The sequence below is a fragment of the Benincasa hispida genome, chromosome 9 (assembly GCF_009727055.1).
Source record: "Benincasa hispida cultivar B227 chromosome 9, ASM972705v1, whole genome shotgun sequence".
Classification (NCBI taxonomy): domain Eukaryota; kingdom Viridiplantae; phylum Streptophyta; class Magnoliopsida; order Cucurbitales; family Cucurbitaceae; genus Benincasa; species Benincasa hispida.
Window position 1 is genome coordinate 85,139,823 of NC_052357.1, and position 16,825 is coordinate 85,156,647.

General features: G+C 34.8%; 2 protein-coding genes across 2 annotated transcripts; one reads left to right on the top strand and one right to left on the bottom strand.

Moving 5' to 3' along the window:
- Positions 1-5,361: 5,361 nt before the first annotated feature.
- LOC120085294 (THO complex subunit 5B) lies at positions 5,362-10,090 on the top strand. The gene is made up of 8 exons (XM_039041208.1): positions 5,362-5,753; positions 5,951-6,241; positions 6,759-7,095; positions 7,205-7,542; positions 7,666-7,922; positions 8,240-8,843; positions 8,918-9,043; positions 9,259-10,090. Exons 1-8 carry the CDS (start codon positions 5,526-5,528, stop codon positions 9,523-9,525), a joined length of 2,448 nt encoding a protein of 815 aa, XP_038897136.1. The 5' UTR covers positions 5,362-5,525; the 3' UTR covers positions 9,526-10,090.
- Positions 10,091-10,730: 640 nt separating this feature from the next.
- LOC120085295 (protein DCL homolog, chloroplastic) lies at positions 10,731-13,594 on the bottom strand. Its single transcript, XM_039041209.1, has 3 exons — positions 12,997-13,594; positions 11,927-12,041; positions 10,731-11,196 (listed from the first exon to the last, which is right to left on the bottom strand). The coding sequence occupies exons 1-3, from the start codon at positions 13,380-13,382 to the stop codon at positions 11,014-11,016; spliced, it is 684 nt and encodes a 227-aa protein (XP_038897137.1). The 5' UTR covers positions 13,383-13,594; the 3' UTR covers positions 10,731-11,013.
- Between the last annotated feature and the right edge of the window lie 3,231 nt (positions 13,595-16,825).

A 16,825-nucleotide genomic window follows, 5' to 3' on the forward strand; every position in this document is an offset into this window, starting at 1 on the left:
ACTACAGAGACAAAACGGTATTTTTACCCTAGTTGTACTTATGAGCAATTTGTGAAGGTTCATCGTACTGTTGATTGGTTATATCCAATGGACACATAAATATATCTGTAGTCCGAAGAGTACAGCTGTCGGTCTTTAGTGAAGTGTCCGACAGTTAACAAATGGTAAATAATTTAATTAAAGAGTTTAATTAATTATTCATGTACCGTTGGAGCTTCAAGCTATAGGTCTACGAGGTTCCCTTGGTAGCTTGATATGATTAACTGAGAATCATATTTTGGATTAATTTAAATTGTTCAAATTAGTAGAGGGATTTAATTATATATGATATAATTAAGTTATTTTAATTATATGTGATATAATTATTATAATTTATTTGATACATTATAACTTTAGTGAGAGAAAATAGATATTTGAATAAGATTCAAATATAGTTTCTATGAATTGGATTCATAGTTGTTAAATTTAATATAAATGTAATTTATATTAAATGTCATATAAGAGAGAAAAGAAACTATAGTTTATATTATATGTGATACAATATTAAAACTATAGGTTATATGTTATATTTGATATAACATATAATTTGATATATATATATATATATATATATAATATGATAAATTAGTTATCATATTTATATCTATATTAATTATTATTTTACTAATAAAGGAGGGAATTACAACTCTCTTCCCTTTCTTTTCTCTCAACCCACGTAAGTGGGTGGTTGTTATTTTTGGCATATAGAAAAAGAAAAAGTTTCTGCTTCTTAGCTGATCGATCGTTTTTGGTTTTTGGAGAACGACAGAAAGAGTAATGTGTTTGTGAAATTGTTGTTGAACAATCTCCAAATCTCTTTTATTCCTCTCCAAAAAATTCCCTCAAATCCAAAATAGCCAGAGTCCACCACTCCTGGGTTCTCAACCTGAGAATACCGAGGAAGCCTTCATGGTCATGTTCGAACTTGTTCGAGTTTTTTCTTGAAGAAAATTTTCATGTGGTTCGTGTGTTGTTCAAAGGAATTATTGAAGAAAGGTCTTCAAAGGTGAGGTTTCTAAAACTCATTTATTAGTATATTGTAACTTATATATAAATGCATATCTTGTTTATTGCTTTATTGTAAAATCTCACATTCAACGAAAAATGAAATTTGGGTCGATCTTGCTTTCACTTATGGTTCCCTCCCGTTATGGATCCTTCAAGTTTTTATATAAAATATACATGCATTTTATTTGAGTGTTCATACCATAACTTAGCATTTAAATGAGTTATCCATTGATTCCTGTAAGTTTGAACGCATATTATTTAACGATGTTAACATGTGCGTTGATATGAAAACTTACCCTTAAGTTTTGGTATTGAAGGTATGGTAAGGTACCTAGTTATATATCGATCCTTGCTACCGAAGGTATGGTAAGATAAGCAGGATTTTATTCAATTCTATGTGTACGTAAGACTTATGTTATCGACATTGATGAGATCGAGCAAAAGGTCTCTCTCTCAACTAAGGTTAGTAGGGATTGAGTAAAAGAGTTCTCCCACATGTTCAGGTAAGGGAGTAGAGGAATTCTACAGGATATGTTGGTGAGTTTTAACCAGGGTTTTCATTTTATGTTTTCTTTATTTCCTAAATGTTATTCCCGAACCCTAGTGTGCTAATGAGAATCTTTTATTATTAAGTTATTTATACTATGAGTTATGGAAGCATGTTTTCATAAAAGAAGTCACTCACTGGACTTTCCAAATCACTATTTTTAATGTTTTCCTCCTCAGTTAGCAGTCGATTTCCCGAGGTCTAGCAGTTCTACCAATTAGTCACTTCCCAGACCCTCATGAAATTGAAGCTTAGGTGGCTCATCATGTTTCATTAATCTTGTCTTTATGCTGATGTCATGGGGAACATGGTAGACTTGTGTTGAACAAAGGTTGTAATATTCTAGTTTTCTAGAATTTTTATACATATTGAAGTTAATATTTCGATTAATAGTAATATGTATGCTTTAAGTTGTTGTTGAGATTGTGTGTTAAAGTGAATTATGAACTGCTAAACAGGTGTAACAGGTGTGAGGGGACACAGGTTTACAGGAGTATGTTGACCAATAGTTGTCATAAGAGGATTAACAACTGCTATCTTCACATCCCTTCTTAGATTGGGAGAGTAATCTGGGAAAGCATATAACAATAACTCAAATAATGGTTGTATAAATCAAAGCATAAGGGAGGCATTTTGCCAATTGAGTGGAGTTGGTAATTTTATAGTGAAAAATTGCATTGGGTAGTAAAATATATTTGTGTATTTGAAACCATGTCTCCCATTTTTCAACTTTGCGTCTATAGTAAAATTCCACTAATTTTTGTCTCAACCGTGGCTTCAAATGTTCTTATCGGTTTAAAGGACTCCACTTCCCCTCTTTATATAAAGGAATATTGTATCGGGGAGCGTAATAAACATATTTTCAATTTTGTTGGTATTTTATCAATATGCTAATATAGCAAAGGTATCATTATTTTGAACAAATCTTTTTCCTTTGTCTCCTCTCTCTCCTCTCTCTCTTTATATATATATATAATTTCCATTGTCGAATTCTCTCTTATTTTTTCTCCATCGCATCTCTTTTTTTAAAATCAAGTGTTAGTTTTCCAATCTTTTTTCTTCTATCATTTTATAACCTATCGATTTTTTTATTATATCAAAATTGTAGAGTATGTTAGTAACTATCAAACATTAATAAGCAAATATATTAAATTTGCGACAAGTACAATCATTAGTATATCGGATATCAATTAGAAAACATATTAAATATCTAGTCCACTTACATACTATTAAATAGACTCGATCACAATCATATTTCTTTTGAAAAATTAGATGAGTAAACACCAACATCACAATCACATTGGTTTACAATTGAGGCCCATTTCGATTGATGGTCCAATTGGAATCAACCCTAATTACATCGTTTTTCATTTCCCACCTTATTTGCAACCAAATTTTGGGTAAATCAATCTTAGCAAGAGGAAGCATTTTGGGATCTACATGATCTAGAACGTCGAAATATGAGCACAATATGAGTCGGTACACTGAATTACCTCATCGTCGTCTTTGAATTAATTCTTTGTAGCAAAGAGAATTTATTTCTTTAATAATAGTGAATTTCTTTCTCTTCAACTTGAAATTTTTATTCACAATAGAGATGAAACGATAACGGTTATATTATCCAAAGAAGAAGATGAGACGCAAAGAGAGTGAATAGGGTGTGCTTAGGAAATAGAGAAGTGAAAGAATGGAAAATTAGAAATGGAGGATAAGATTTTTTGTGGGTGAAAATGGGAGGGAATGGAAATGAAGATGCCAAAATGGAGTTCATTGGTTTTCGTGGTTCAAGAAGAGACTAAATGAAGAAAGTTGAGTAGCACAATTTTCTTTCTTGGGACAAATTTCCCCTTCCCTTACATATATATGTAGGGATGACAAAATTTCTCGTGGGTTACTCAATTGGGACGAAGAATCCCAATTTAACCAAATCAGAGATTTAAATCGTGTCCCTGATCGAGGACGGAACAGGGAGGGAGAGGGGATCCCCGCCCCGATATAATAAATTTAATTTTTATTGATTTATAATAAAAAAAATTAAGATATTTTTTTAATTATTAATTTAAACAAATATATGTAACAATAATACTAATTTCTAACTTACAATTTACAATTTCAATGTAAATACTAAATTTAGTTAATTTTAAATAATGACAAAATAAAATAATAAAATAAAAAACGGAGATTTTTTCCGTGGGGACCCGAATCTCTAAACGAAGACTCTACTATCCTGAACCCCAAAACGGGAAATGGGACGGGATGGAAATTAAAAATCCTCACAGAGACGAGGATGGGGAATGCATTCCTACCTTAGCTTGGCCCGATTGCCATCCCTATATATATGCACTCAAATTTAACCTAAGGGTCCGTTTAGTTCGAAGGTATAGAAGGTTGGAATGAGTATTGGAATGGGTATAGGTTTTGTATACCCATATTTGGTTAGAGGTTTGGAGATATTCATTTGGAAAAGTCCTTGATGGATTTTTAATCCCACGAAAATAGGTGGATTTTCATTAAACCTTCCCACTTTTGGCTTTTTTTTTATATATATCCAAATATTTTTATTTTCTCTCTCTGTTTTTCATTCATTTTTAGTTTTTTTTCTTTATCTTCTATTTTTTATTTTCTGTTTCTTTATTTTTTATTTTTCTCTTCTCTTCTTCTTTTTTTAAATTTATTATTTCAATTATTTCTCTCTTTTTTTTTGGTTGATGTTTTTATATGTTTTTTCTTAACATATTTATTATCTTATACTTTAAATTATTTGTCTTTCTATTTTTCTTATTTCTTTCAATTTTTATATTTTTTTCATCTGCTTCTTTTTTTTCTTCTATGAATGAAACTTAAATTAGATTGTTCAAAAATATTTTAGAATATTGATTTAAAATAACAAATTAACTAACAACTAATTGTTTAATATTAACTAGAGTAAATTAATTATTGAAAATTAAATTTGGTTGAATTTAATACTTTATCATTACATAAAATTGTTATTTATTAGCTTTTTAAAAAACATAATTAATTAACTAATAATAGAATGATTTAATTTTTAAACTAAATAATATTTTACACTTGTACTTCTAATTTTAATTTATAATTATAATTAATTTTTAAATTAAAAACATTGTTTAATTATCTAAAACCATTAGTTTATATAGCATCTTTTGTATATATATAAGGCTTATAATTAACTTCAATCAATTAACTAATACTCTTTAATTAACAAAACTATAGAAAAAGAAAGAAAGAAAATAGATATTTTAATTAATTACCAATATTATTTTTATTAAAAATTGATAATATAAATGTACAATATAAAAAATTAATTGACAATAAATACATTAAACCGAAGGATGAGATGGTAAATTTAATTAAATTTTAATGGTTTAAAATTGATTTAATAACTTAATGTAATAAAAACAATCTAACAAACAAAAATTAATTATTAGAATTTATTTTAATTAATTTTATACTTTATAATGACATAAAAAAAAGTATAATACATTCACATACATCCTATTCTCATTCCATACATAATCAAACATAGTTATCTTTAATTAAGATCTTATTTCTAGAAATCTTATTCTCATACATTATTATTTCTCAAGCATTCATAAAACCTTAAATCTAACGGGTTAATTGCAACACCTAACAAAATCTAGGAGGTGATCGATAAAATTAAAAATTTAAGGATGTAGTTGCAATAAATCCTATAGTTCAGGGTGATTTGTGTAATTTTAACTAAATAAATAAAAGAAAAAAATAATAATAATCCGCCCGACCGGCAGCCGATCCCTCCGTCGTGCCATTCCTTGCTAGGTCGATAACTGCGCCGTTTTCTTTTTGTGTCGCTACAAATTTGGCTTCATCCAACATCGAAGCTCGGACCAGAGCATAGCGGGTGACTGAATCAGGCGGGCAACAATCTACGGACATGGACGAGGAGATAGAGGAGGGAATGCTCATAGAAGACGAGACCGATCCCCCGCCACCAGACGGCGATACGGGCAAAATGTCTCCCTACGAAATGCTCCGAGAGAGCAAAAGTTCTGTGGAGGAGATCGTCACCAAGATGCTCTCCATCAAGAAGCATGGCGAGCCTAAAACTCAGCTCAGAGAACTCGTTACACAGATGTTCCTTCACTTCGTAACCCTTCGCCAGGTTCTTGTTTCTATACGCTCTCTTTTTTAGGGTTTTAGGTTATTTCCAGGATTCATTGGTTCGAAATGGCAATTTTTGTGTTATTTTGCCTCGCTAATGCGCTATGCGGTACGACGAACTTCTATTTTGTATTGTAGTAGATTTCAATTTCAAATTGCAGTCATTGATGACTCTCGTGGGATAATGTTTGCTCACAGGCCAACCGATCTATTTTGCTGGAAGAGGACCGAGTGAAAGCTGAAACAGAGCGAGCAAAAGCTCCAGTTGACTTCACGACTTTGCAACTTAACAACTTGATGTATGAAAAGAGTCACTATGTTAAAGCTATAAAGGCCTGCAAAGACTTCAAATCAAAGTATCCTGATATTGAACTTGTGTCTGAGGATGAGTTTTTCCGGGATGCACCCGAAGACATTAAGAACTCCACGAGGTCAAAGGACAGCGCGCACAATCTGATGCTGCAGAGGCTTGACTATGAGGTTTTCCAGGTAGCCTTCAGTTGTTGTTTGCTATTGTCTCTTTGAATTAATCACGGGTGCAGAATGTTTCTGGTAATTAGAGATACTAATACCTCGGTTAGGATGGATAAAAGCATTAACTTCATGTTCTATACCAAAATTTGAGGATTCAGCTTCTTCCTTTTGGTCGATTATGTGGTTCTAAGAAAAATATATTTTGGTCACCCCATAGGCTTAACTACTATTTTCAAGAATTCCGGGAATCTAGCTTGCTTGTGTGCCCTTGACTACTTCTAAAAGACATCCTAAACATTATAATTTGGATCATGACTGCAAACTTATGTCATACCTAAGCTTGAATCTTTCCCTTTTCAGGATGGGTGCATGTATGATGTTTTCCATGTTTTTAGTTTTTATTTGAAAGTTCCAATTTTCCACCTTTATCGACGGGGATGTACATATCTGATTTTTCCCTGTTAGTGAAAATGTTTTTTTTTTCCCTTCATTGCTGCTATTGAGTGTATTGATATATCCATCATTTTATCAGCGCAAAGAACTTTGCAAACGGCGAGATGAACTTGAACAACATAAGAAAAGTCTTCTAGAAGTCATTGCTAATAGAAAGAAATTCTTGTCAAGTCTTCCCTCACACCTCAAGTCCTTGAAAAAGGCATCCTTGCCCGTACAGAATCAGTTGGGAATATTGCAGACAAAGAAATTAAAGCAACACCAACTAGCAGAGCTACTTCCACCTCCTCTTTATGTAATCTACTCCCAATTCTTGGCACAAAAGGAAGCATTTGGCGAAAACATAGAATTGGAGATAGTAGGAAGTGTCAAAGATGCCCAAGCTTTTGCACGCCATCAAGCAAATAAGGAAACTGGTACCTGGGTGTTTATTTTCTTTGGACCATTAGTTGAATAGTTATATTTATATCATATATGATAATTTTTGTATTGTCAGAATTGTTTTAATTTTTTCAAATATTCTAGGTGCATCGACCAATACCGAGAGCAACAAGTTGGAGGATGATGCCCTTGACGAAGATGATGATGGCCAAAGGAGGAGAAAACGGCCAAAGAAGATTCCCGCTAAGGTGGACATTGAGCATGCAGGGATATATCAAGTTCATCCCTTAAAGATCATCCTTCATATATATGGCAATGAAACATGTGAACCCAAGTCAATGAAATTGCTTTCTCTGAAGTTTGAGTGGTTGTTAAAATTGAACGTTATTTGTGTTGGGATTGAAGGATCTCATGAAGGTCCTGAGAATAACATCTTATGCAACTTGTTCCCTGATGATACTGGCCTTGAGCTGCCTCACCAGGTATGAATTCATAAATTTCCATTTATGTTTTGACTGTTCTGCCCCATGCCCCACTCCAACTTACATTTTCAATGAAAGAGGGGAAATCCTTGACTGTATATTATTTTGTTTTAAATGATGCAGTCAGCCAAGCTTGTTGTTGGTGAAACTATTGCATTTAGTGATAAGAGAACCTCTCGACCATATAAGTGGGCCCAACATTTGGCTGGGATTGACTTTTTGCCAGAATTGCCACCGTTGGTGAGTGCACAAGAATCTGCTGGTGGTGAAACTGTTAGAAATGATATTGTATCAGGCCTCTCAATGTATCGTCAGCAAAACCGAATACAGACAGTTGTGCAAAGATTACGCTCTCGGAAAAAGGCTCAGCTGGCTCTTGTGTGAGTCATTGATTTGTATTCAAAGTTTTAATTATGAATGACTTTGAAGAATGATAGAAGATGAGAATGATAGAAGATGGTTATGTAGCTTAGAGATCAAATAAACAATCTGTTGTCTTGTTGCTTTGGTCACTTGCAATTTAGACTAACACCGTATTTTCTCAGGAAAACTATATTTGCCATGTTTACTTTTACTTCTGCTGCATTTTGTATAATGGAATTCTTTTCGGTTGGTGGGAGGATCAATAGTTCAACCAAGTATGGTTTGTGGTTTGTAGTTTGTGTTGAGAAATTGGGATTTTTGTATTGACTAACAGGGAACAGCTTGATTCACTAGAAAAACTCAAATGGCCAGTTCTGACATGTGATGATGTCCCATGGGTTTTGCATAAACCTTTATGCTGTCTGCAAGATTGGTCGCTCGTAGGTTACTCCACAAGGCAGGCATCATCTCTGACTACAATGGAGAAAGAGAAAGTTCAGGATCCAGTAGATGTTGATATGGTTGGAAAATCTGGCATTTCAAGAGAGGAGATTGACGGTGCTAGGGAAGATGGGGAACTTCCTGCGCTAGTTTCATCTACATCTATCTTAAATAATGCTCAAGTTACTCCCTTAAAAACATCCAATCTTGAGCATTCCAAACAGTTGACTCTAATTTCCAAAAGCATTACACCTCAAACCAATTACTCTAGGGTGCTAAGTTTCAATAAACATGATGAAGATTATGAGTTGATGCTAGATGTTGACAGCGACCAGGATGAGCCAGTGCAAACTGAGCTTGCAGCAGATGATTTGGCGTCTGTTCCTTCCAACGACATAACAACAAAGACATGGATGGATTACGGGTCCAAGGAATATTGCCTTGTTATTACCAGGAACACTGAGCCACCTGCCAAAAATCTTAAATTGCAAGCGAAGGTATCATTTTTTTCTCTCGTCAAAATTATATTTGATTGATTTTCTGATTCTTGACATCAATAATGTTATGGCAGATTAAAATCAGCATGGAGTACCCTCTTAGGCCTCCTGTCTTCACTTTGAACCTCTACACGATGAATTCTGAAGAAAACTCTCCTGACTCTGATTGGTATAATGAACTTCGGGCCATGGAAGCTGAGGTAAGGAGGAGGAAAGTTTGTTTTAATCTCCTCACACACCTGAATTTCATTCATCCTCTTGCCTGCACGTAAATAACCAGTACTTTTTCCAAGTGGTGAATGGTGTATGGGATGACATACTGGCATTTTTATGAATTTGACCTCTTCAGAGCTCGAGTACTGGTTATTGACTTGGTAGTTTTTCACTTAATAGATCTGTGTCCTTGGTTTTGTAGGTGAATCTCCATATACTTAAGATGCTGCCTTTGGATCAAGAGAACTACATATTGTCTCATCAAATTTGTTGTCTTGCTATGTTGTTTAACTACTGCATTGGCGAGGAATCCCTGTTCTCTGAAAGGAGAAAGAGCAGTTCTGTCATTGATGTTGGATTATGCAAACCTGTTAGTGGTAGTTTACATGCCAGATCATTTAGAGGAAGGGATCGTAGGAAGATGATATCCTGGAAAGATATTGAATGCACCCCGGGCTATCCATGCTAAGAACTTTTAGGATCTTAACAATATTATGTTAGCACCTCCTGCTACTGTTGCTGGTGGAATCGTTGGAGAAAGTTTGCCTGCCTGAAAAATATGAAGAATGAGATTATTTCTTTTTAGCCAGTTTCTCCAGTATTGAAATATTGATTGATGTAGTGCGAATGGGTGTTTAGATGCCTGATTCCGCAGGACGGTCGACTATAGGTAGATGATCCGCAACCTCCTTGATCTAATACAAGCTTGAATGTTCTGCCAAACCGATCATTTTCTTCCTAGTGCATTTGTTTATGTTCCAATGAGATCGTCTATTGAATAGACTCTTCGGAAATGTTCCAACAGGCTCACAATTCCCAGCATTTCAATCACAGCATTTTAATCGCAGCTTGAGGCATAATTTTTCACGTCATGGAAACTGTTGTAGGTTAAGGCTTATGAGTTACTACTGTATTACTTGACATCCACAATTGTTGCCATTCAATTTTATTGTCGCCTAGTTTAAAATAATGTAAACAATAGAAGAATGATTTTTAAATGATTTGTTATGGTAAAGTGGTTGTGTACTCAAAAACTACGGAAACCCCCACTTGAAAAAAGAATGGTTATTTGAACTCGTTGTCACCTAATTTTGGTTTTGAAAAATAGAAAACTACTTTTCAGAATACTCCCAAATAGCCAGGATTTGCTTCTTTATTTCGAGTTTTATCCCGTAATCCCCAGGATAGAAATAGACAGCAATTCAGGAACGAATCATCTAACACAGCTTTAAAAGAAAGCTACTTGTTTCGATAGCCTGATAAATACAACTAAAGAAAGGCCCGCCTGATTACACAGATCTCCCTCCCTACAGTGTTCTTCATTGTCCAACCTAAAAATGTCAAGAAGGATGTAAAGATCAAAACATAAAATTTAGATTCAAAGTTATAGTTGAGAATGTCCCCATCTGACCAAAGGTGACTAATGCTGAAGTCGACCGAAGTAGTAGTTTAGTTGCAGTATGATATTTTGGTTTAGCCATGATCGAGTACAAGTAGATATATTTTTTTTAACTCAAACCTAATATGACATGAACTCCATATAGAATTAAAGGGATACTTGATTCCAATTCAATAGAGTTTTTCATAGCATAAATACTGGCCATAGTACAAAATGCTATAAAGTTAGAGGATCTTGAGCATATATTCTGAACGCGAAAGAATTTAGGTGGCGAGTAACTGTGAAGAGCAAGAGCTCACCGATTTAATCACTAGAGACTAAGCATAATTGGATCAAGGAAAACTGGAGGTAACTGTTAGGATTTACAAAATTGAATTTTACCAGCACCTTCCTCAAGCAAGAGTCTACATTCACCCTATATCCATCTCGATTTGTGCATTTCAAATCATTAAACACAAGAGAACCACACAGGCGTGGTTGGTCAATTTCAAGCTTTGATATTCAAAGAATTCCTGAAATTGAATGATACAATAGTATGATTAACAGATCTTACACATGTTACCGACGGAAATTCCGTCTACGTCGCCGAAAATGCCTAAGAATGAAGCTTTCTGCGTGAAGAGGATACTTCTTTCTGATCAGACCCTTGATGCACTTCCAATATGAAAAGTCAACCAACTCTCCATCTTTTCTGACTATGAATAAACATCTCGAGCTTTCAAAATCAGGATGATATCCAATCTGCCGACCAAAAAAACACCAATACTTGATCGCTATGATCATTTCAGTTGACAAAGACAGAGCGTATATTCAATGCCCAGATAATTTCAAAGAAAATAGTTTAAAAAATGAAAATGGAACTGCCCATAAGCAGGTTCTTGTTTCAATATCCCATATAATCACTTTTCTCATGGCAAGATATTGGAATTCAAGTCAAGGTATAACCCTTTTGGCAGCATCACATATATACAATCAAGTAAAAAGCCAATGTTTCAACAAAGATCCAAATCATTGCCACTTATCAATGCCCACATTTCTCACTATCGTGCATTGAGAATTACTTGAAGTGTCTTCACTTAAATCATGGGCAACGCATCTTTTACAAAAAAAAATCCACAGTTAATGTAGATCATGAGCAGAGGAGAAGTAACTTTCCCTTCTAATACTTGTTCTGTTCAACAACATTTTATATCTTTCCAAGTCGAACATTATAGACAAATGTTTTAGGATTACAAAGTAAAGCTAGTCAAATGTTCCCGCAATGAGTGATCATGACTGATTGAAGTCAAGATCATCAACAACAATAATCAACGTGTTTCATTGGAAGTAATTAAGAAACTTGATAGTAAACATTTAATTTCTTTACCAGGTCCATGACCAAAGCTTTCTTTCATCCAAGGAAATAGAAAAGAAGCTATACTATAAGCTAAAAACAAGAGACATGTACAAATATGTATGAAGAGAGATATACCGTGATATAATCAATCCCACATCCAATCTTCTTCTCACTCTCGGGATGATATGGAAGCAACCTATCAAGAATCGTTTTCTCGTGCTCTGGGTTTAACCTATCCCCACTTCCATATCTGCATGTGTTTGATTGAAGATGAATAACGAATGGAGATTAAACTCTACCTCATCATGCTGATGAATTCAAGATATAACGTGTTCTCTTTCAGAGAATAGGTGCTCCAACAGTGTGTTCACAAGATCAAAGCATGCAGTCAAGAAATCTCATACATCCAGATGAAGAAAAATAACTATAAAACTGTTAGGTACTTAAGCACCTTGGAGAACCACACCCCAAAAGCCAGCTATTGAGGTGAGAGAGTCAAGCCACTTAAGTACCACATTTGGTCATCCCATTCTAACCCATGTGGGATAAAGGTAACTCATACTATCTTGATTCCTAACAAAAACGTTAAAATTTTCTCTGCACAAAGATATGCTGAAATGATAGCAACTCGAAACTCTTAGTGAAAGATATCAGCATACATGCTACGAATGCCTGATCGTTGAAATTATTATAAAAGAGAGAAGATATATTGAGTTAACAATTGGCTTAGACTACATATTGATATAGGAGTCATCTTAATCATTCATATTATGAAACCCCCTTCATTCATATCATATTGCGAACACTTCAAGCAATATCCATAGGCTAAGAGCCACAGGTTGAGTATGTACTGTTGTTGCAAGAGCCTTTTTTCTTCAATTTTTTAGATTCAAAGTCTTTGGATACGCCATCGCCATGTAATAATTAAATTCGAACAGACTGAATAAAAAATCAAAGAACTTTGAAGAGATTAACTGACAGAACTCGTAATTATTGTCCTTGAGCTACGAAAATTGATGAACATTCCGTAAAAGTTCTAGAATTTCAACCTTAAGTTATGTAGTTCCGTTCATCTTCGAGAACGCGTTTTCATTTTAGCAAAAGCAAGCTCGATATTAACCCAATGACATGGTTGCATAATTTCTATTTGACCAGGCAATCCAAATTCAGTTAAAAAACCAATAAACAAACCAATGGTTGCTTACTTTCCAGAGTGAAGAACCATCCTAACAAAGCCAACTAGAGGAACAGTATCCTCCAAAATCTTGTCCTCCCAATCAACCCAGTCCTCTTCCTCCTCGTCGTCATTTCCACTCTCCTCACTGCTGTCGTCATCCTCCGATAGTCGAGCCAGGTCCCTTGCCGGCGGAACAACCGGTTTTCGCAGCAAATCGGAACTATATTCTTCGTGGCTTCGAATTCTACTGCCTTCAGGGCCAGTTTTTAGGGCACGAGTAGATAGGTGAAACGACGTCATTGGCTGTGTAGGAAAACATAAGATCACTGGTGAAGAGTTGAAAAAGTTTGGATTTAGGGAGTGAGAGGGCACAAATGGCGGTGGCTTCAAAATGGACGCCATGGCCATGAGCATGTCCTTGTTCAATTGAAACAAGGAGCTTGAATTTGCAACTATTGAGAATGAGATGGTAGTCTGCGGTTGCGGAGCATGGTTTTTCTCCCAATTCTCTGAGAAAACGGAGGAAAGAAGAACTGTTAACGGTCACTCACATTATCATCAATCTCATGGATTTGTAGATTCTACCGGATTTCTCTTCAATCCGCATTTTCTGGCCTCGCGGTGTTGCTGAGCTATAGCCGTAGCCGAAGCCAAGCCCTTCCAGTTGGATTTCGAGCCATCAAAATGAGCCTTTCAATCGAAGCCCAAATGTCTTTTTTGGGCCTTTAGCTTCTTCGTTGGGCTCTCACTTAAAAGCGCTCATAAAGTCCAATCGACAGTGTCTCGTCACACCCTTTCTTTTAGGTTAAAATATTGTTTTGGTTGTGTAGTTTGATAATTATTTTATTTTAATTTCTATATTTTGAAATGTCTAATTTTAATCTCGAAAATTTCAATAAAACTTAAAAATAGTCCCTCACATCCAATTGAAAATAAAAACTCAGAAAATAAAAACAGTTGAGTTGGCAAATAAAAATAATAAAATATGATATATAATTTAAACTTCAAGGTTAAAAAATCTTTTTTATTCTAAAAAATGTTTTTCAATTACTTTCTCTCCCCTCCCATCCTCTCTTTCTTCAACAAGAAAACAGGACTAATTGACGAATAATCGATTCTCTGCTCTGTTGAATATTCTTGATTGGTTTAAAATTTAAGGCAAGATGGGTTTGTCATCCGGCGAATTTTCGGTGAAAATTTTGTTGAAGTTGACATTCAACATAGGGAAGCAACCAAAGATCTAATCAATCTAACTACATCAATTTTAGTTAATTAGCATGCATGTTCATAGTTTTCAGTATTTTAGGATTTCTAGTGAATATCTTTCATTAACTACATCAATTTTAGTTAATTAGCATGCATGTTTCTAGTTGGCCCAAATTGGTTGTCCTTTACATTTCACTTTTAGATTGAAGTTTGGGAGCGTTTTTTGTCACTATCCAACAAGGAAAACGAGTTTTTGAACATTTACTATTTGAAGTATAGAGATCAATGACATGCTTTCTAGCAAGATTTACGATTGTTCGGTCCTTTCATTGGTTTTAGATGAGTTGGTTGTTGAGATAACTGACTTTGACTTAATTTGAGGTAAGTGATACTATTACCGGTGCCTTCGTGCTAGACGGCCTAGATTAGATTTACAAAGTTAATTAATGAACTTTAGAAGCATGATTTTGTCTTTGTGATATACTTGTTGCATGACAATTATAAGTATTATGAGCATGTTTGAAATTTCATGTTATGCTATGATCATTGCGGCAGAAACAATACATAAATTATGTATGTGATGCATGATTAGATCAATAGAGCAGTTTACTGTCTCGCCTTGATGCATATTTTATTTTAGAGGATCGACGGGTCTAGTTTCATGTTTGACGGTGTGCCTTCGAGCCCCTGGACCTGCGTGAATCGACAGGTTCACGTTCATGTACTTTTCCATATTTGACGGTGTGTCTTCGGGCCACTAGACTTGCGTGAATCGACAGGTTCACATCCATGTTACTTTTCCATGTTTGACGGTGTGCTTTCAGACTGTTAGACATGCGTGAATCGACATGTTCACGTTCATGTTACTTTTCCATGTTTTAACGGTGTGCTTTCGGGCCGCTAGACATGCGTGAATCGACAGGTTCACATTCATGTTACTTATCCATATTTGACGGTGTGCTTTCGAGCCATTAGACATGCGTGAATCAACAGGTTCACGTTCATGTTACTTTTTCCATGTTTACTGTGTGCTTTCGGACCGCTAGACATGCGTGAATCGACAAGTTCACGTTCATGTTATTTTTCCATGTTTGACGGCGTGCTTTCGGGCCACTATTCACATACATGTTACTTTTCCATGTTTGACGGTGTGCTTTTGAGCCTCTAGACAGGCGTGAATCGATAGGTTCACGTTCATGTTACTTTTCCATGATTGACGGTGTGTCACTAGGGGACTAGACATGCAAGTTAAGGCGAGTCAGGTTATCCCCTTAGTTAGCCATTCAGGAACAACTTCACCATGAAAATTCCACTAACCACAAGCATTCACTATATATGAATGCACAACTCAATCCCGGTAATGGAATCATTTACTGGGTATTGTTATACATATCCTTTATTCCTTTATGTTTTTTTTTTTTTTTTTCAGGGAATGACAGGAACAAGTTGGCGAATGACAGACAGGACCCGTGATAAAGCCATATGGGGACAAGAGAAATTGCTTTTGCTCAGTCTATGTTTTTGTCATATGAATGTTTTGAAACTAGAATTTAATGTGAGATAATAAATTTTCACGTTTTGAATGTTTTCTTTATGAATATTGTTTTTTTTAAAGGACCCTGAATAAAAGTTTTATTTATTTATTTATGAGTTTATTTTAGAAAAACTATCCTTATTGTCTTAATGATTTTTTTTTTTTAACAAAATATATAGGTTTTAAATGTGTATTTAGTCGTAACGGCCTTTGTCAGAGTACTCGAAAGGTCGGGTCGTTACAGTTGGTATCGGAGCCTAAGTTTTAGGTTCTATAGACTGACTTACGATGTAAGTCTTCGTTTTGTGTCTCTTATGGCTATTCACGGATCCTTTGTCCTCGTCAGATATGTTCTTTCATTAATTGTTTTATGGAAAGTGTGTTTAAAAGCCTTCAAGTCTAAACTTTGTATTGACTAATTGTTATTGCTAGTTCAACGATCTGGAAGAAGTTAATATGGGATGACTATTTTGTTGGTGTTATGGAAATAAAGAAGGATCATAATAAGGTCATTTGGCGTTAGTTTAATTCATGGAAGGATTGTTAGAAACAAACATATATTTCTCTTCAGGGATATTGAAACCTGATAGAATTATGAAGTGTTATGCATTTATGACATGAAAGGAAGAAATGGATGTATTTGGTTAAGCTATAGAATACGGTAGGTGAACTGAAAATTCACTGGGGAACAATATTAAGTTTTGCATTACGAGAATAAAACTAGTGGTGCTACAGGGAACTTTATCACAAGGCAAATGTTCTTAGTTACGAGATTAAAGTTTCTTTAAAAGATAAGAAAGAGGTGAAAAAGAGACTATGAATTCTATTAAGAATTAGTAGATATTAAAGTCAGGTCATGCTCACTTTCATGGTACCGAAGTTGGTGGACCAAGTAATGTATGGTGTTTTGGTTCTTTATGTAACGTGCCTAAAAGGAAGAAGAATTACTAGATGGAGCATAAAGTGATAGTATGAGGAACTCTTTACATGACCTAGTTAAGATGAATTGGTTAAGGAATGTAACGACCCAAATTCAGGAGGGGTAGATGAATGAACCGATATCACATTGAATGAGAGGGGAATCCTGAGGACATGAAAGTATGGTTAAGAAAGGCTT